This window comes from Scatophagus argus, chromosome 10, assembly GCF_020382885.2.
Source record: "Scatophagus argus isolate fScaArg1 chromosome 10, fScaArg1.pri, whole genome shotgun sequence".
NCBI classification, from domain to species: domain Eukaryota; kingdom Metazoa; phylum Chordata; class Actinopteri; family Scatophagidae; genus Scatophagus; species Scatophagus argus.
Genome location: NC_058502.1, coordinates 23,954,352 through 23,972,988, shown reverse-complemented (window position 1 = coordinate 23,972,988; position 18,637 = coordinate 23,954,352). Strand labels below are relative to the sequence as shown.

General features: G+C 45.3%; 1 protein-coding gene across 1 annotated transcript in view; it reads left to right on the top strand.

Annotated features, from left to right (window-relative positions):
- Positions 1 to 18,637, top strand: part of ttc27 (tetratricopeptide repeat domain 27) — a 103,986-nt gene that overhangs the window by 58,555 nt on the left and 26,794 nt on the right. The window contains exons 12-13 of the mRNA XM_046400976.1: positions 5,937 to 6,059; positions 17,981 to 18,208. Coding sequence (XP_046256932.1) covers positions 5,937 to 6,059; positions 17,981 to 18,208 — 351 coding nt within the window. The remainder of the gene's footprint in view (positions 1 to 5,936; positions 6,060 to 17,980; positions 18,209 to 18,637) is intronic.

Genomic DNA, 18,637 nt, shown 5'->3' with positions numbered 1-18,637 from the left:
AAGTCAGCAACAAATTCTCTATTGGACTGAGCTCTGGGCTTTGACTCTGTCAGTCCAGAGCGTTCATCTTGCTGACTTTTAACCATTTCTGTTTAGCTTTCGCTGAATGCTTCGCGAAATTGTCTTGAAAATGAAAAATCCTCTCCCAAGTCGTAGTTCCCCTGCAGACTGAATCAGATTTTTCTCCAGGATTTCCCCATATTTTGCTGCGTTCATTTTGCTCAATATCTACACAAGCTTTCAAGGGCCTGCTACCAAGAAGCACCCACACAGTGTGATGCTGCCACCACCATGCTTCACGGTGGGGATGGTGTGCCTGTGGTGATGTCCTGTGTTTGGTGTCTGCTAAACATAGAGTCTGGTCTAATTGCCAAAAAGCTGGTCTCATCAGACCAAAGAACCTTCTTCCAGTTGACCGTGGAGTCTCCCACTTGCCTTTGACCAAACTCAAGTTGAGATTTAATATAAGTTTTCTTCAACAGTGACTTTCTCTTTGCTTCACTCTCTTGTAAAGCATTTACTGGTGAAGAACCTGGGCAACAGGTCGGTGAGGAGCTCTGTCACCCGGGAGGAGCTCGGAGTAGAGCCGCTGCTCCTCCACATCGAAAGGAGCCAGTTGAGGTGGCTCGGGCATTTGTTTCGAATGCCCCCTGGACGCCTTCCTGGGAAGGTGTTCCGGGCATGCCCCACCGGGAGGAGGCCCCGAGGAAGACCCAGGATACGCTGGAGGGACAATGTCACTCGGCTGGCCTGGGAACGCCTTGGGGTCCACCCGGAAGAGCTGGAGGAAGTGTCTGGGGAGAGGGAAGTCTGGGTATCCCTGCTCAAGCTGCTGCCCCCGCGACCCGGTCCCGGATAGAACATGGATGGATGGATGGGGAACCTGGGCAACAGTTGTTGTACGCAGAGTCTCTCTCTCCCTCCATTTTTTTTTTTCAACTTTCTGCAATCCGTGTTGTGACTATACTTCTCTTTCACCACTGTGCTTGCCTCTGCGCCAAGGGAGGAGGAAGAAATGAGGAAAACATGCTGGTATTCTTGTCAGATCCCAGACACGATACCACAATCCCCCACTACCTAGCATTTTGCTGACTAACATCTAATTCATGGACAATAAAATGGACAAGTTACATGTGCAGATGAATTTCCAGAGGGACATCAGAAACTGTTGTGTTACAGCATTCACTGAGACCTGGCTTGTCTCCATGATACTGGACTTGGCCATTACACTACCTGGATTTACTGTCCAGCAAGCAAAGAGGAGTGCGTGTGTGCATTTTAGTTAACTTTCGCTGGAGTTCGAATATTGCAGTTCTGAGACAACACTGCTCACCCGACATGGAGCCTTTAACTATGAAGGTATGGCCTTTTTATTCTCCCTCAGGAATTCTGCTCTGCCATGATGAGTGCTGTTTACTGTTTACAGATACCATTAGACTATATGAAACAATAACTGTACTTGAGAATGCTCACCCTGAGGCAGACGGCTGATGTGAGGAGAGCTCTTAAAGGAGTAAACCCATGGAAGTCACCCGAGCCAGATGGCATTCCAATGTCAGGTCATCAGAGCATGCACTGACCATGTGCCACAGTCCCCACATGCTTCAAAGAAACCATAATTATCCCTATTCCAAAAAAATCCCCCCATCACCTGCCTGAATGACGACCGCCCCATTGCAAAAACCTCCATCATCATGAAGCGCTTTGAGCAGCTAGTTAAAACACACATTTGCATCTCCCTCCCTTACTCCCTTACTCCTTGGAAGCTGTCCAGTTGGCATAAGGGCCCTATAGGTTCATAGATGATGCCATCACCCTGTTGCCGAACACTGCCCTCCTCCCACCTGGATCAGAGGGACACGTGAGAATGCTATTCTTTCATTTCAGCTCAGCGTTCAATTCGATTGTGCATGTGAAGCTCATCCAAAAGGACTAAACTCATCTATCTTTAACTGGATTCTGAGCTTTCTGACAGACAGACCCCAGGTGGTGTCTGTCTTACTGTCCTGTCCTGGTGCCAGGACAGTAACCTCTCTCTCAACTTCTGCAAGACCAGTGAGATGGTTTTTGACTTCAGGAAGTGTAAGAGAGGAGGTCACGCCCCCATTTATATCAGGGGTCATGTGTGGAGAGGGTTACCTGTTTTAAACTCCTTGGTCCGCGAGAACCTCTGTTGGACCACAAACACCTCTGCAGTTGTCAAAACTGCACACAAAACACTGTTTTTCCTGAGGAGACCACAAGTCTCTTGAGGTTAACACTGCCGTGGCCTAGAGGTTGGAGAAGCGGCTTGTGATCGGATGGTCACCGGTTCGATTTCCCCACCAGACGGGCAGGAAAAATTTGGGTGTGGTGGAGGGATTAATGCGAAAATCCCCACCCTCCATTAACTGGCTGATGTGCCCTTGAGCAAGGCACTTAACCCCCCCAATATGCTCCCCGGTCGCTTGATGCTGCCCACTGCTCCTGTGTGTGTTTCACTGCATGTAATTTGCCGGGTGTTGCATGTGTGTGTTCAGCTAAGGATGGGTCAAATGCAGAAGATGAATTCAGTGTGTGTATGTAAAAATATATATATTGTCATTAAAGCTGATTCTTCTTCTTCTTCTTCACATCACTTTACTTGTACGTTTCAATAACCTTTGTATCCCAACCCTTTTCAAATTCTAGTGAACAAAGGCAAATTATATTGACCATATAAATATCCTAAGATGTGAATGCTTTTATAGGCAGTGTTTTTGTTTAGTCTTTTTTTATATAATTTAAATTTTTCATTGATTTTTTTTTTCCAAAGTAAGGCAGCACAAAGTAGAACAGATACAGTCAAGACATTTAAGATAGAAGACAACCATCTCTTAATGTTAAAATAAAACAGGGGACATGAAAGAAAAAGGTCAGTCATTCACTTCTTTACATTCTTGTTTTAAATTAACATGTAACCAGACCATGACTTCACAGAGGAAGATCTCGTTTTCTTCCACTTCAGTAAAATCATTCTTGCAGCTGTGACAAGACCAACTTTTAAAATTCGAAATTATGTGTTTGGACATATCACTGTTACCATATCAGAACATTGCCTTACCACCAAGAAGACAAAACTGAGGGTGTGAAGGCATAGTGGAACCCAGCCGGTTTCCCAATATCTCAGTGATTTTTCTCATTTGTACGAACAAGTGTATAAGGTTCAGGACCACAACCACTACAACAACAACAACAACGGCCTCACTCCAACTCAGAGCTTCTCTGGGCAGACTGCAGCTCCTGAGAACACCGGACTGGCGTAGCAGGCTACGCCGGACGGAAGACAAGGGTAAGCGGTGTGCGCGGAAGCAGAAGAGGGGCAAACGGGGCGGCCTGTTAGCTAGGCCAAAGGCTAACGTCGGGAGACCGCCGATCCCGTCCCTGTTCCTGTCCAATGTTCGCTCTCTGGATAACAAGATGGACCTACTTCGGCTGAGGCTGCGGGTTTCACGTGAGATGAGGAACTGTGCGGTGCTTTGTCTTACGGAAACATGGTTAAAGAGAACATGCCGGACCCAGTCTTCCAGATCGGTGGCCGGCTTCTCTTCCGAGCGGACCGTAACCAGCTGTCGGGGAAAGCCCGTGGGTGCAGGCTATGTGTCTACGTTAACAAAGATGCTAATGAAGCGCTATGGGAGCTACACAACAACATCAGCTCGCTCCAGAACAAGCACCCGAAGGCTTTTTAAGTGGTTGCGGGAGATTTCAACCACGTAAACCTGACAGACACTCTGCCTAAGTTTTACCAGCATGTCACCATACCGACACGGGGAAATAACACGCTGGACCGTGTTTACACAAACAAACGAGACGCATACAAAGCTGTCCCCCACCCCCACCTCGGCTTCTCCGACCACCTCTCCATCATGCTGGTTCCTGCCTACCGTCCGCTGCTCAAACGCCACACGCCAACACAGAGGACCATCACAGTGTGGCCCACCGATGCTGTCCCTGTACTGCAGGACTGTTTCCAACGCAGAGACTGGCAGGTCTTCAGGGAAGCAGCTGTCCATGAGGGAGAGGTGGACCTGGAGGACTATACATCTGCTGTCCTCAGTTACATCCACAAGTGCACAGAGGATGTCACCAGTATCAGGACAGTAACAACCTACCCAAACCAGAAACCCTGGCTGAACGCGGAGGTCCGGTCTCTGCTGAAAGCCAAGGATGCTGCGTTTAGGTCAGGTGACAGACTGGCACTCAGGGTGGCGAGAAGAGAGCTGACTGCAGGAGTGAAGAGGGCCAAGACCGCATACGCCCAGAGGATCCAGGGACACTTCACATCCAACGATCCACAGAGCATGTGGAGGGACATAAAGTGCATCACAGATTATAACACCAAAGATGCACAGTGCCCCACGGTGCCTGATGCTCTCAACAACTAACCCCCTTTGAGGACCTGGACACCCCCCTCAGCACCAGACTCACTCCCCCACCTGGTTAAGAGCCCCTCAGCGTGACCCCAGCAGAAGTGAGGAGGACCCTCCAGAGGATAAACCCACACAAAGCTGCTGGTCCCGATAACATCCCTGGGCGGGTGCTGAGGGGCTGTGCACATCAGCTCACTGAGGTACTGACGGACATCTTCAACACCTCTCTCCAACAGGCGGCGGTCCCCACCTGTCTGAAGACAGCCACAATCATCCCCATCCCCAAGTCCTCCACAGTGACGAGCCTGAATGACTATTGGCCAGTAGCCCTCACCCCAATAGTCATGAAGTGCTTTGAGAGACTGGTCATGGCCCACGCCAGAGACTGCACAGACATCACTGTGGACCCACACCAGTACACTTATAGGAAGAACTGATCCACAGAGGATGCCATATCTTCTGTGGTCCACACAGCTCTCACCCACCTACAAAATAAGGACTCCTATGTCCGCCTGCTCTTCGTGGATTTTACATCAGCTTTTAACACACTCATTTCTCAGACACCGATCCACAAGCTCAGTACTCTTGGACTGAGCTCCACTGTCTGCAACTGAGTCCTGGACTTCCTGACGGACAGGCCACAGACCGTGAAGATCCACGACAACTCCTCCTCCCCCATCACCCTCAGAACCGGAGCTGCCTGATCGTGAAGTTTGCGGATGATACAGCTGTGGTTGGACACATCGTCAACAGCGGCAGCACCTGCTGCTGCTAACACCTCCCCCCCACACACACACACACGCACGCATACATACATACATACACACATACACACATCACCCTCCCTCTCCCTTCCCTGACAACTCCCATGAACATTGCACAATGCAGCCAATCTGCACTGAACTATGCATCTCATTTGCACTATTACCTGTCTCGTTTGCACAACTCCACAATACTGCTGTAAATACTGTTGCCATCTGGTCCCTGTTCACTGGTTATATCTTTATTCTGGTTGTTTTTATATTTATAGCATTGGTATTGTAGGTTTTGGGCTTATACCGGGACCAAGGAAACTAATTTTGTTCCACCTCATGTTTCTACATGTGTGAAATGACAATAAAGCTCCTTGAATCCTTAACTTGGTGTTTAGTCAGAGTTTCCCTACACCCTGCATGAGAACACTACAACCATGCTAAGATGGTGAACAAAGTCAACATTATGGCTGCATATTATCATTTATTATCATTTTCTTAATGCTTAATGCACATGTTAGCATTTTCTTAATGCTAATATTCATATAGAAAAGCTGAAGATATGACAGGAAGGGGGGCAGAGAGAGAAGGGATGACACACAGCAAATGAGCCACAGGCGGGAGATGAGCCTGTGGCCACTGCAGAGGACAGATAGCCTCAATGGGTTGCACACTCTACCAACTGAGCTACACGGGCACCCACATATCAGCATTGTTGTACTGCCTGCTGAACACATTGCAAAGCCCTTTATATGGCTTTAGCCTCTTATTCGTGTTCTTTCCTCCTCTACAGAAACAGCTGGCCAGCCTTCTGACAGACCTAGGCTGCATCAGTTCAGCACTGCTCATTTATGAAAAGCTGGAGCTTTGGGAGGATGCAGTTATCTGCCATGAGCAGCTGGGCCAACATGGCAAGGTATGCAACCAACTACACATGCAAAAAGACAAATAGATACTGCATCTATTATCAGCAACTTAGTTTTAATGTCTTAATTAAAGTTTGAAAGCTTATATTATTTTCCCCATGTAATGACATGTTCACACTCAAAACAAACATTTTAGGTGCAAATTCAGACCATGATTATTCTATTGGTCTGTGCTTTTAAACACATTTCCCCAAAATGTTTCAAACTTCAAACTTTTGCATTTAACCCGTCGCTGATTGAAATACATACACATGCAATTCTAGATATATAGATAGATACATTCTGGAAATGTATCTCAAATGAAAGAAAGATGAAAGATGAAAGTGACATATTTTGTCATTGGAGGGAACTCACTCCAACGAAATTCGTGCTCTGCATTTAACCCACCCAAGTGACGTGCACACACACACAGCAAACCCGGGGCAGTGGGCAGTGGGGTAACCCCCACTGCTCCCACGCAGTGGGGGTTAGGTACAGGGTTAGGGACAGGGACGGGGAATCGAACCAGCGATCCACCGGTTACGGGTCCGACACCCTAACCGCTGATCCACGACTGCCCCAATGCTCAGACCAGGTGACATTTTAACTAGTAGCTGCCAGTGGCCACTGAAATTTCTGTACTTTTTTGTCACGAGTGCAGCAGTTTTGCTAGGCAAAATAATTACATGAACTGCAATTTAGAAACTGGAAGAACAGAAACATGATTCATCTTCAGGGTTTTAGAAGTGAAGGATTTTTAACTAACTTGAATTTCTGACAAAGGAGAAAAAAAATCATCATGAAATGTAAATAATGTAATTCTTGACCATCCCACAGCCTTGTTGCTGCTTGTGTGTGGATGTGGAGAAACTGAGGTAGTATGGGCTTAGACATATGGTATTAGGGTTGGCTCTGAGTTCATCCTAATCTGCGTATACTCATAAATCATCTAGTCACACCACCAGTGTTGTAGTTGCGTCACCAAACTTCGAGTCCAAGTCCAATTTCAAGTTTGAGTTCGTGTCAAGTCCAAGTCATGAAAGAAAAATCTGAGTTGAGTAATGATAATGAAATATTGAACTTAACGTAGATGTTATCTTATGCCAAATTACTATGGTATATTATATGACCTCTTCCTAGCGAGGCCTCTTTTTGTGACTCTTGCTTGAAACTGACATGCCCAAGTCTCATCATTGTCTGTAACTAGACTTTCCTATTGTGAAGCAGAGAGGTTTTTTCAGAGGAATTTCCAGGCATTCTCTCCATTTGGCACATTTTGGCACTTTTTGGCACACCTTTGCCATTTGAGGTTTCTCAGGTACCAAACTATAAAACTTATTTTATTTGATTCATATGTCACTGTAGGTGTTCATTCTCGTTTTGAGAAATTCTTCTTTGCCCCCATACCCACCCCTTTCAAAACTGTACTAAGGAGGTGAAGATTGACTGCCTTTGGAGTGAATAAATAACACAGAAATGTCCAGGATAATGAATAAAAAAGTGAGGTAAAATGATGGTAAAAACTGTGGAGGAGGAGAGTCTCCTTCAGATGACAACAGACGGCTGAGGCAGAATAATACAGGTACATCACTGGGACTGCCTGTCTGTGGCTTTGATGTTGGTGTCGACAATGATGGCCCTGGCAATGGTTATGGGGGTGGAGTAGATGCTGAGCCAGAAGTAAGCCTACTTGGTGGCTCACAATCTTCATTGTCAGCATTGTCACTGTGGAGCCAAACGCTTCAACAGATCAGCTTGAACCAGTTTTAAATTTGTCAATTTACTAAATTTGTTGAAGTGCAGGATAATAAATGAAGCTAGATCACTAATTTAACACCCATCTTGTGGAAAGCCTTCCCAGAAGGTTGGAAGCTCTTATGGCTGCAAATAATAGTGTTTATGTATTTAGAATGCATTGTCATTAAAGTCCCTGTTGGTGTAATGGTCCCATACTTTTGGTTATATACTGTATGATGGTATCAACGCATATAGGTTTTTTTTTTTCACAGATGTAGTTGGAAAGTATCAAAACATCACGTTTCGGGAAATGATGTTCTTGTTCAGGCAGCATGATCTGAGATGATAATGGCCACTCAACTGCTTCCATGAACTCTGTCACAAAATTATTCTGACAAAAAATGAAGTATGGAGAAATAAATGTAATTCTCTCAAAGTTCTTGTGTTATTAGCCTAAACAAATGTGTGCATAATTGATTATTTATACCTAAACATGTCTTTACATACCACACATTGTAATCTTTCTCCTGATGCTTAGGCTCCTCTAACTCCTGACAGAACAGCTGACCTTTCTACCACAGGGCTTATATGCTTTGCCTATTTGCTGTGTAGACTGTACTGGTTACTATGTAATAGCTACAGATTAAATACACAATTTTGATGCAGACACCTGCAAAGGATACAGGCTAACTATATGGAAAATTCCTTCATAGTGGTTACTTAAATAAAACAGAAAACAAAACAAAAAATAGCTAAAGTCATGTTTTGACTTGTTTTTTGGTGGGTAACCCAGATTAAAGAAAATAAATAAAAGAAAGCAATGCAAAATAACAGCTTTGATATGCTCATTAGATAGCCATCGGTCTGTGAACCAAATCCCAACTAGACTATGCAGACTGTGTGTGAGAATTGCCAGCTTGAAACAGAGGAACTGGATACATAACAATTAAAAAAGCCTTTGTAGATGCTGAGCCAGTGTTCAAGGAAAGTATGCTGTTGCAAATGTCCGCATAAAGATGTCAGATGTCAAAACACTGTCAGTGGTGTTTTTTGCAGAACTCGGGTCCTGAAGATCTTGGTTAAGAACTCTATCCTTAACTTGATTAAGCCCGAGCCTTCCAGTCGACCCCGCTTAAATTTGATCTGTCTAAATAAGTTTCCGAATCATCTACCTTGTCGAGCAACACACTATATTTGGTTTTCAGCGTAGCATATGCATTCTCCAATTCTGCAACTTTGTCACTTTAGTCGGATAAGCCATTCTCAATCGTGGTTATTTGCCTAGCAGGCCCACAGTGGATTGGGTTGGAGGAGTTGACTGGAGCCAAAGCTTTATCAAGCAAATAAGTGACAGTTGCAGTGAGGTTGTTGGGCAGAACAGGCAGAAGATTGTCCAAGTCAGTCAGTAGCTTGGCAATGCTGGCTTAGGAATGTGCCTCTATTGTCAGGCAGTAAGTTTAGAATTAATTTATTCCAAACCAAATAATTTTTCCTGACAAAATCTATACTCAACCAGAAGTCCCAGGGTGGACATCCTTTACTGATGACTAATATCACCATCAGTGGTTTGGGAAAGCAGAGCAAAACCAGTCCATTGTGCCCTTATACAGTGCATCCGGAAAGTATTCACACTGCTTCGCTTTTTCCACATTTTGTTATGTTACAGTCTCATTCCAACATGGATTAAATTAAATTTCTCCCTCAAAATTCTACACAAAATACCTCAAAATGACAAAGTGAAACGAGTTTGCTTGTATTTTTTGCAAATTTATTAAAAATGAAAAATAAAAAATATAACGTACATAAGTATTCACACCCTTCTTGTCATGACACTCAAAACTGAGCTCAGGTGCATCCTGTTTCCATTGATCATCCTTCAGAGGTTTCTACAACTTGAGTTGAGTCCACCTGTGGTAAATTCAGTTGATTGGGCATGATCTGGAAAGGCACACACGTGTCTATATAAGCCCTTACAGTTGACGGTGCATGTCAGAGCACAAACCAAGCCATGAAGTCAAAGGAATTGTCTGTAGACCTCAGAGACAGGATTGTGTGAGGCACAGATCTGGGGAAGGTTACGGGAAGATTTCTGCTGCATTAAAGGCCCCAAAGAGCACAGTGGCCTCCATAATCTGTAAGTGGAAAATGTTTGGAACCACCAGGACTCTTCTTAGAGCTGGCCGCCCAACTAAACTGAGTGATTGAGGTAGAAGGGCCTTAGTCAGGGAGGTGACCAACAACCCAATGGTCACGCTGACAGAGCTCCAGCATTGCTCTGTGGAGAGGGGAGAACCTTCAAGAAGGACAACCATTTCTGCAGCACGCCGCCAATCAGGCCTGTATGGTAGAGTGGCCAGACGGAAGCCACTCCTCAGTAAAATGCATAAAGCCCGCCTGAAGTTTGCCAAAAGGCACCTGAAGGCCTCTCAGACCACGAGAAACAGAATTCTATGGTCTGATCAAACAAGATTGAACTGTCAAGCGTCATGTCTGGAGGAAACCAGGCACTGCTCATCACCTGGCCAATACCAGTCCTACTGTGAAGCATGATGGTGGTAGCATCATGCTGTGGGGATGTTTTGCAGCATCAGGAACTGGGAGACTAGGAAGGGAGGGAAAATGACTGCAGCAATGTATAGAGACATCCTTGTTGACAACCTGCTCCAGAGTGCACTGGACCTCAGACTGGGGTGAAGGTTTATCTTCCAACAGGACATGGCCCATAAGCATACAGCCAACATCACAAAGGAGTGGCTTCGGCACAACTCTGTGAATGTCCTTGAGTGGCCCAGCCAGAGCCCAGACTTGAACCCTATTGAGCATCTCTGGAGAGATCTGAAAATGGCTTTGCACTGATGCTCCCCATCCAACCTGATGGAGCTTGAGAGGTTCTGCATTGAAGAGTGGGAGAAACTGCCCAAAAATAAGTGTGCCAAGGGTGTGAATACTTATGCACATGTTACAGCTGTGGCCTAGAGGCCACACCTCTAGGCATTGTTGTGACCAGACGGTTGCCGGTTCAATACCCTCACCGAACTGGCTGGCTGATGTGCCTTTGAGCAAGGCACTTAACCCCCAATTTGATCCCTGGGCACATGACAGTAGCAGCCCACTGCTCCTGTGTGCGTTCATTACATGTAATGTGTAATGTAATGTAATGTAATGTTGCATGTGTGTTCCCATGTGCCCAGGAAAATTTGATTTGACAAAATTGTTGGTATCCCTCTTTTAATTAAAGAAAAACCCACAATGGTCAGTGAAATAACTTGAAACTGACAAAAGTGATAAGAAATAAAAATTAACCAATGTAAACCAGACATTGTTTTTGAATTGTTGTTAATAATCATTTAAAAAACAAAGAAACTAATGAAACAGGCCTTGGCGACAGTGATGGTACACTTAACTTAATATTTTGTTGCACAACCTTTTGAGGCAATCACTGCAATCAAACGATTTCTGTAACTGTCAGTGAGACTTCTGCACCTGTCAACAGGTGTTTTGGCCCATTCTTTATAAGTGAACTGCTCCAATTGTCTCAGGTTTGAAGGGTGCCTTCTGCAGATGGCATGTTTCAGCTCCTTCCACAGATCTTCAATAGGAATTAGGGCTCATAGAAGAGCACTTCGTAACAGTGCCTGTGTATGAACTCCTCATGCACAGGCAACAAGCCGTGACCTGCACAGTAAGAAGAGGTCTGAGGAGACTGAAGAAGCTCTGAGGGACTGTTATCACTGGACTATATCATCTTCTGTGTGGAGAACACTGTTCCCACCAGGACTGTACGGTGTTTCTCCAACAATAAACCTTGGATCAATCCGGACATAAATGTCCTTCTTATGGTGAGAAAGAGGGTCTTTAAGTCTGGAAACAAGGAGAAGATGAAGACTGTGTAGAAGGAGCTGAAGTGGAAGATCAGAGAGGGGAAGAACCGATACAGGGAAAAAACAGAGGCTGCAGAACTACATCAGCGGAGCCTGAAGAGGCTGGAACACCATCTGAGGATTCAAAGAACCAGACTCCCAGGCTGTGGGGGACCAAAACTGGGTGAATGATCTGAACCTATTCTTCAATAAGTTCGATCAGACATTTAACCCTCCCCCAGCCCAGTTATCCCTGCTGCAGCCCCCCCTTGTCAACACACCCTGTATTTCCCCCCTCCATCACACCCACCCCCACTCACACAGCGCTCAGATCTCAGCCAGCCACCACTGCATCCTCCTCTACTGTCTCCCCCACCACCACCTCCAATGCTCTCACCCCTCCCACTCCCACACACACCCACACACCCCCTAACACCCTGCCCCCGTGCCCCAGTCTGTCCCTCTCTACAGAGCAAGTGAGGAAAGAGCTCAGGAAGATCAAGGCGAAAAAGGCTGCAGGTCCAGATGGCATCAGTTCCAGGCTCCTCAAGTCCTACGCAGACCAACTCTGTGGGATTGTGGAGCACACCTTCAACCTGAGCCTGAAGCTTGGGAGAGTTCCACAGCTGTGGAAAACATCCTGCATGGTGCCAGTGCCAAAGACACCTCACCCAAAGGACCTCAGCAGCTACAGGCCAGTGGCACTGACATTGCACCTGATGAAGACACTGGAACGACTGGTCCTCGTCCATCTCTGCCCTCTGGTGGGACCAACCATGGACCCACTGCAGTTCACCTATCAGCCTGGCATTGGGGTGGATGATGCCGTCATCTTCCTCCTTCACAGAGCTGTCTCCCACCTTGAGAAGCCTGGAAGCACTGTGAGGATCACATTCTTCGACCTTCAACACCATCCAGCCTCTGCTTCTGAGGGACAAGCTGAAACTCTCAGGCGTGGATCATTATCTCACATTCTAGATTATGGTTTACCTCACCAACCGCTCACAGTACGTGAGGACTAAAGACTGTGTCTCAGACATGGTAGTCTGCTGCACAGGGGCTCCACAGGGAACAGTCTTGGCTCCTGTTCTGTTCACCCTGTACACTGCAGACTTCAGGCACAGTTCTGCACATTGTCATCTGCAGAAGTTATCTGACGACTCTGCCATTGTTTGTCTCATCACTGATGATGATGACAGGGAGTACAGAGAACTGATCAAGGACTTTGTGGAACTGCCTCCAGATCAACGCATCGAAAACCAAGGAGCTAGTGGTGGATTTTCGCAGGTGCAGTCACGCCTACCCAAAACCGGTGAACATCCAGGGAATGAACATAGAGAGTGTGTACTCTTATAAGTATCTGGGTGTTCAACAATAAACTGAACTGGACTCTGTGCAGACCAGCTTATGGATGTTGTCACAGATATCTTCAACATCTCCCTAAGCTGTGCCATCATTCCTACATGGTTCAAGGAAAGCACCCAAAGAAGCCCAAGAAGTCACCAGTGCCCTGTCACAACACCAGTGTCCTGTTGCATTCACACCCACTGTGAAGAAGTGCTTCGAGGTTGGTCATGACGCACATAAAGGACCAGCTGCCCCCCACCCTAGATCCTCTACAACACATGTGTCAAACTAAAGGCCTGCGGGCCACATCCAGCCCGGCATATAATTATATTCGGCCTGCGAGCTCATATAGCTTCATATAGATCTATTATTATTGTTACCAATGGAAAGGAAAAGGAAAAGGAAAGTGACATATCTTGTCATTGGAGGGAACTCACTCCAACGAAATTTGTTCTCTGCATTTAACCCACCCAAGTGACGTGCACACACACACAGCAAACCCGGGGCAGTGGGCGACCGCGTGCAGCGCCCGGGGAGCAGTGGGGGTTAGGTACCTTGCTCAAGGGTACCTCAGCCATGGACACCGGGACGGGGAATCGAACCAGCGATCCACCGGTTACGGGTCTCAACAAGTTAAAACATGGTGCGAACATGCTGTGTTGTTAACTGCCACAATCGTTCAAATGATCGCTTCGGTAAAACAATCGATCGGGTGAGCTTTTTTTTTCTCATTTCCTACGTGCAGCAAGGACCTCGGATCTGTGAGCTAACAAGTAGACGCCGAATGGTCTGGATAGCAGCCGTGAGACGACCAAACATCACTTTCAGCACAATCACCCACCACATGTTGGTGTGTTCACGACATTTTCAGACTGGTGTTGGTGGTGTCTTTTCTGAAAATAAAATGAATGGCTGGCTATCTTCCTTCTTCCTGCTTATTTCTGTTTATCCTTAACCAAAATCTCCTCACCTGCTACTTGCTCATATGGTGACAAACAACAGGCCTGCACTTTACAAAGAAAGTAAATAAAACTATGCCTGATGGTGATAATAAATATTGTAGTTAGAGAAATATTAGAAATATTGTAGTAGAAGTAAGAAGTCCTCTGTGAGATCATGCCATTTACTCAAGCAATAATGTCTTGCAAGTCTTTTTAGTTTATTACAAACATTCTTGTGAGAAAAACACTTTTTTTTCAAGGTTTTTTTGCAGCATGTTCGTATTTCTAACTTGTTTTGACAGGAGATTTTATTATATATACATACAGATATATATATATATGTGTGTGTATATATATATATGTGTGTATATACACATGCATAAATGCATTTAGTAATTTATTTTATTTATTTTGGAATGATAATCCTGTTTGTTTTTATTCTGTATGTTTAAAAATGTGTTCAAAGTGTTCACTTTAGATCGGCCCGCGATCTAAGGTGTGCTTTGAGTTTTGGCCCCCTGTGCAACTGAGTTTGACACCCCTGCTCTACAACTTGTGTGCCGTAGCAACCACTCAACGGACGACGTCATTACCACTGTGCTCCACCTGGCTCTCATTCACCTGGACAACAAACATTTTTGTTCAAATGCTGTTTAATAAACTTCAGTTCAGCATTCAACACCATCGTCCCTTAGCACCTGGTTGAAAAGCTGAGCGTGCTTGGCCTTACACCTCCCCCTGCAACTGGGTCCTGGACTTTCTAACTGAGAGACTTCAGAATGTCCAAATAAGCAGCAACATCTCTAGCACCACTGCTGTGAGCACAGGAGTCTCTCAAGAATGTGTGCTCAGCCCTCTGCTGTTCACTCTGCTGACTCATGATTGTGAGGCAGTGCACAGCACGACGTTATTAAGTTCGTTGATGACACGACTGTGATGGGTCTCATCAGCAAGAACAACGAGTCAGCCTACAGAGAGGAGGTGCAACATCTAACGGACTGGTGCAAAGTCAGCAACGTATCCCTGAATATCAGCAAGACCAAAGAGACTGGTGTGGACTTCAGAAGAGCACAGAGTGACCACTCTTCACTAAACATTGATGGCCCCACCACGGAGATTGTCAAGAGCACCAAGTTCCTTGGCGGATGACCTCACTTGGTCCAGCTTCACTATCAAGAAAACCCAGCAGCGGTTCCGCTTCCTGAGGAAGCAGAGGAATGCCCATCTTCCTCCCCCCATCCTCACCACATTCTACAGGGGGACCACTGAGAGCGTCCTGTGCAGCTGCATCACTGCCAGGTATGGTAACTGCACCGCAGAGGATCACAAGGGCCTGCAACAGGTAGTGAGAACAGTTGAAAAGGTCATCGGGTTGCCACCCCCATCAAGGATATCTACACCACATCCTGCATCCACACTCTGCATTGTGGATCTCCAAAAGTTTTAGAGCTGATCCAATAGATCCCCTCAGCTGGCAGTAACAACATGGTTGCAGTGCTGACTGTAAAAGTTGTGTCTACTCAAAATGCTTATTTTGTTACTCTAAATGTCTAACAACATTACAGAAAGGCTTCATTTTGATGTGAAAATGTGTGTCAGTTACGTTACATTTCAAAATATGTGAACATAGCACTTAGGTTTTAAAAGGAATGCAGTGAAACTAATCTGTCAGGTCTTGGAGGCCATGAGCCTTTCAATGGTTTGTCTGGCCCACTTCAAAATCTAAATCTATATCAAGATATAAGGTTTTGTAGCGAGAAAACAATCTGTTCATCAGTCACAACAGTATGCGACTGAACTTAGTCCATGAACAGTCTAAAATATATTGTGGCATGGTGAGGTGCAATGAGTGCAAATGTCTGTCGGTGATGTTGTGCACTAGTAGGAGAAATTTGGTTATTGGCAAAAGAGTCAATGATTATGGGGAATAATCATTAAAGCAAAAATCAGTGTATGCTTTATACACATAAATATCGGGGCACCACCCTGTCACCAGGGACCAATAGCCAAATTAATTAATGGGAAAACAGTCTCTTAAAATTGTGAAGGATGATTCCGAGCACTGGCTGTCATGAATTCAGCTGTTATTACAAGTACATACACAATAACCACAGACAACAACAGGTTAAACTATAACAGGATTTATTAAACAGCAACAACCATCCATAGATAAGTATCACTTTGTAAAACACTATTATAATCGTTTTATCAACACATTAACTATTAACTAGGGATGACACAGGTACAGCAACAAGAGTATACATAGGTGTGCATATATACAGGAGTGTGTGTGTGGGTGTGCGTGTGAGAGAGAGAGATGACAACAAACAGTATGGAGGCTAACAAGCTAGCCAGATAGCGGCTAACAAGCTAGCGGCTAAAAACAAACAAGATGGCGGTTAGCAAGATAGCAGCTAACAACAAGCTAGTGGCTGACTACAATTAAGATGGCGGATGGCCACATAAGTGGAGAACTACAACCAAAATGGCGAGTGGGGAAACTATTACCAAAATGGTGGAGGACTACATGAGGAGGAATCAGCACACGAGATGAACAACCACATAAAGGATGATTCAGCAAACAAAACAGCTAGTCAACACGGAAGTGATGACTCAGCAAAACCTAAATAGCTACAGAAGAATACGCTGGCCGTATTATTCAGGGCCAAGTTGGTGATAACCCACGTAATGTTGCTTATATGGTCATAGAAGAGAACAATGGGCGGAAGCCTTTGAGCGCCACGTACCCCTTGGTTACGGTTCGTGATCGCGTGCTCGGACTTTCGCCTTACCGTTCAGAAGGAAGAGTGTGAGGAAAGATAGAAATGAAAATACAAGAAACACAACCCAATAAAAGAATCCACTCCAATTCTTTAGAAACTCGCGTATCACCACACAATAGCGGAGTCAGTAAACCGGAGCTTATCTGCTCAGCTATTGGTCCTTTAACCGGTGACGCGCGGTCTCGCTGAAACGGTGGAAATGACCGATTGGAAAGAAAATCAATAAATGCAGCACTTAAGAGTTACAGGAAATCATGTGTAAACAACCCTACTTTACACTATCTCTGCCCAGACATAAGCCTCTTACTTTGCGTTGCTCCGATCTTTCGGAGTTTGAAATAATAATCCGCTTAAACGTTCGCAGCGTCGTCCTCGGCGGGATGCTGGCGGTCCGTTATTTCAGATGATGCGGAGTATTGATCTCTCTGCGGCAGCGGAGCAAATCACCGGTGAAGAAGTTAACAAACTTTGTTTCGTCCTTAACAAAGGCGCGCGGCTCGTTAACGTGCGATCAGCTGATTGCCCAGCGATCCACGTCGGTAAAAGGAAAAAAGGAAAAGTTACAGAAAAAAATACAGCAGTCTGCGAGTTGCAGAACTGTGACCCGGGATCTAAGATGATGATAATCAAAATGTTTGATTGTTGCTCCCTTTTTGACGGTTTGGACACCTGGAGAGCCTGGAGAAGCTCTCACTGTCACAGCACGCATGGGAAAAAGCATAATCTGATGGTCGCAGTGACCTTTTGTTACCTGAGTGACGTCACCTCGGACCCCCGTGGAGATGGCTGGCACACAGCCAATGTCCGTGCCGGTTCTGAGTTTGAACTCAGGAATTTATGACTAGGTGCACGTCATGGGTGGGGTCTCTAACTGTTAGCCACTCTAACTCAGGCTTTATGGGTTACATGTAGGCCGCTCTATTGTTCTCCAGAGCGCATGGCCAGAGATCCCAACAGTGATTTGACTGTCATTGTGCTTACACTGAACATCATGCTACGTACCCTTAATTTTTCTGTGTTTGTGTCCTTTTTTCCCCCAGATCTAATATGTTGTGTTTTTACGCATCATTCTCCTGTTATCCTACCTTTGTTGATATTTTACTTCCCGTCATCTCAAACACTACCCTACAACATCTTTCTGTTGTTTCTTCACTCTACTTTGCTTGCTGTCCTCTCTTCTGTTTTCTCTTGAAATGACTGTCTCCTTTCTTCATCATCTTCTACTTGACCCTGAACTCCCTTTTTTTTTGGCCTGCTTGCTCAGGCCGAGGAGATTGTTCGCAGGGAGTTGGAGAAGAAGGAGACACCCGTTCTGTACTGTCTGCTCGGAGACATATTGAAGGACCATCAGTACTATGACCGAGCATGGGAGCTATCAGGCCAGCACAGTGCCAGAGCCATGCGCTCCAAAGCCCTGCTGCACCTCCACTACAAGGAGTTCCAAAAATGTGTTGACTGTTTTGAGCAGTCACTCAAAATCAACGCCATGCAGGTATGAGCAAAGTACTAACATTTCTGGCCTTAATTCATTGGGAATGAAATGCCATGTTCATGCTTTTTTGGTACATTTGGTACATTACATTTTTGGGGAAGTATATCTCATGTAATAAAGTTTATATTGAGTTGACTTCAGTAACAACTAATTTTTGAACCACCTCAAAATTTTATTTTGGTAACAGTTTTATATAAACATTTATGCTGTATTTATGTGGGTAGAAAATTTCATTGAACTGTGTAAATGGTACACACCCAGGAAAGATTTGAAAATACATGAGGTGTCAAATTTGTGTGTGACGGACTAGCTATAAAGTTCTTGCCAGTTTGTATTCATGGTGCAGTGAAGAATCAAACTCTTAATGATGGAATGTCTCCTTGCAACTAGTGGTTCTCATCTGCTTCCTTTGGCCATTTGGTCAAGTTG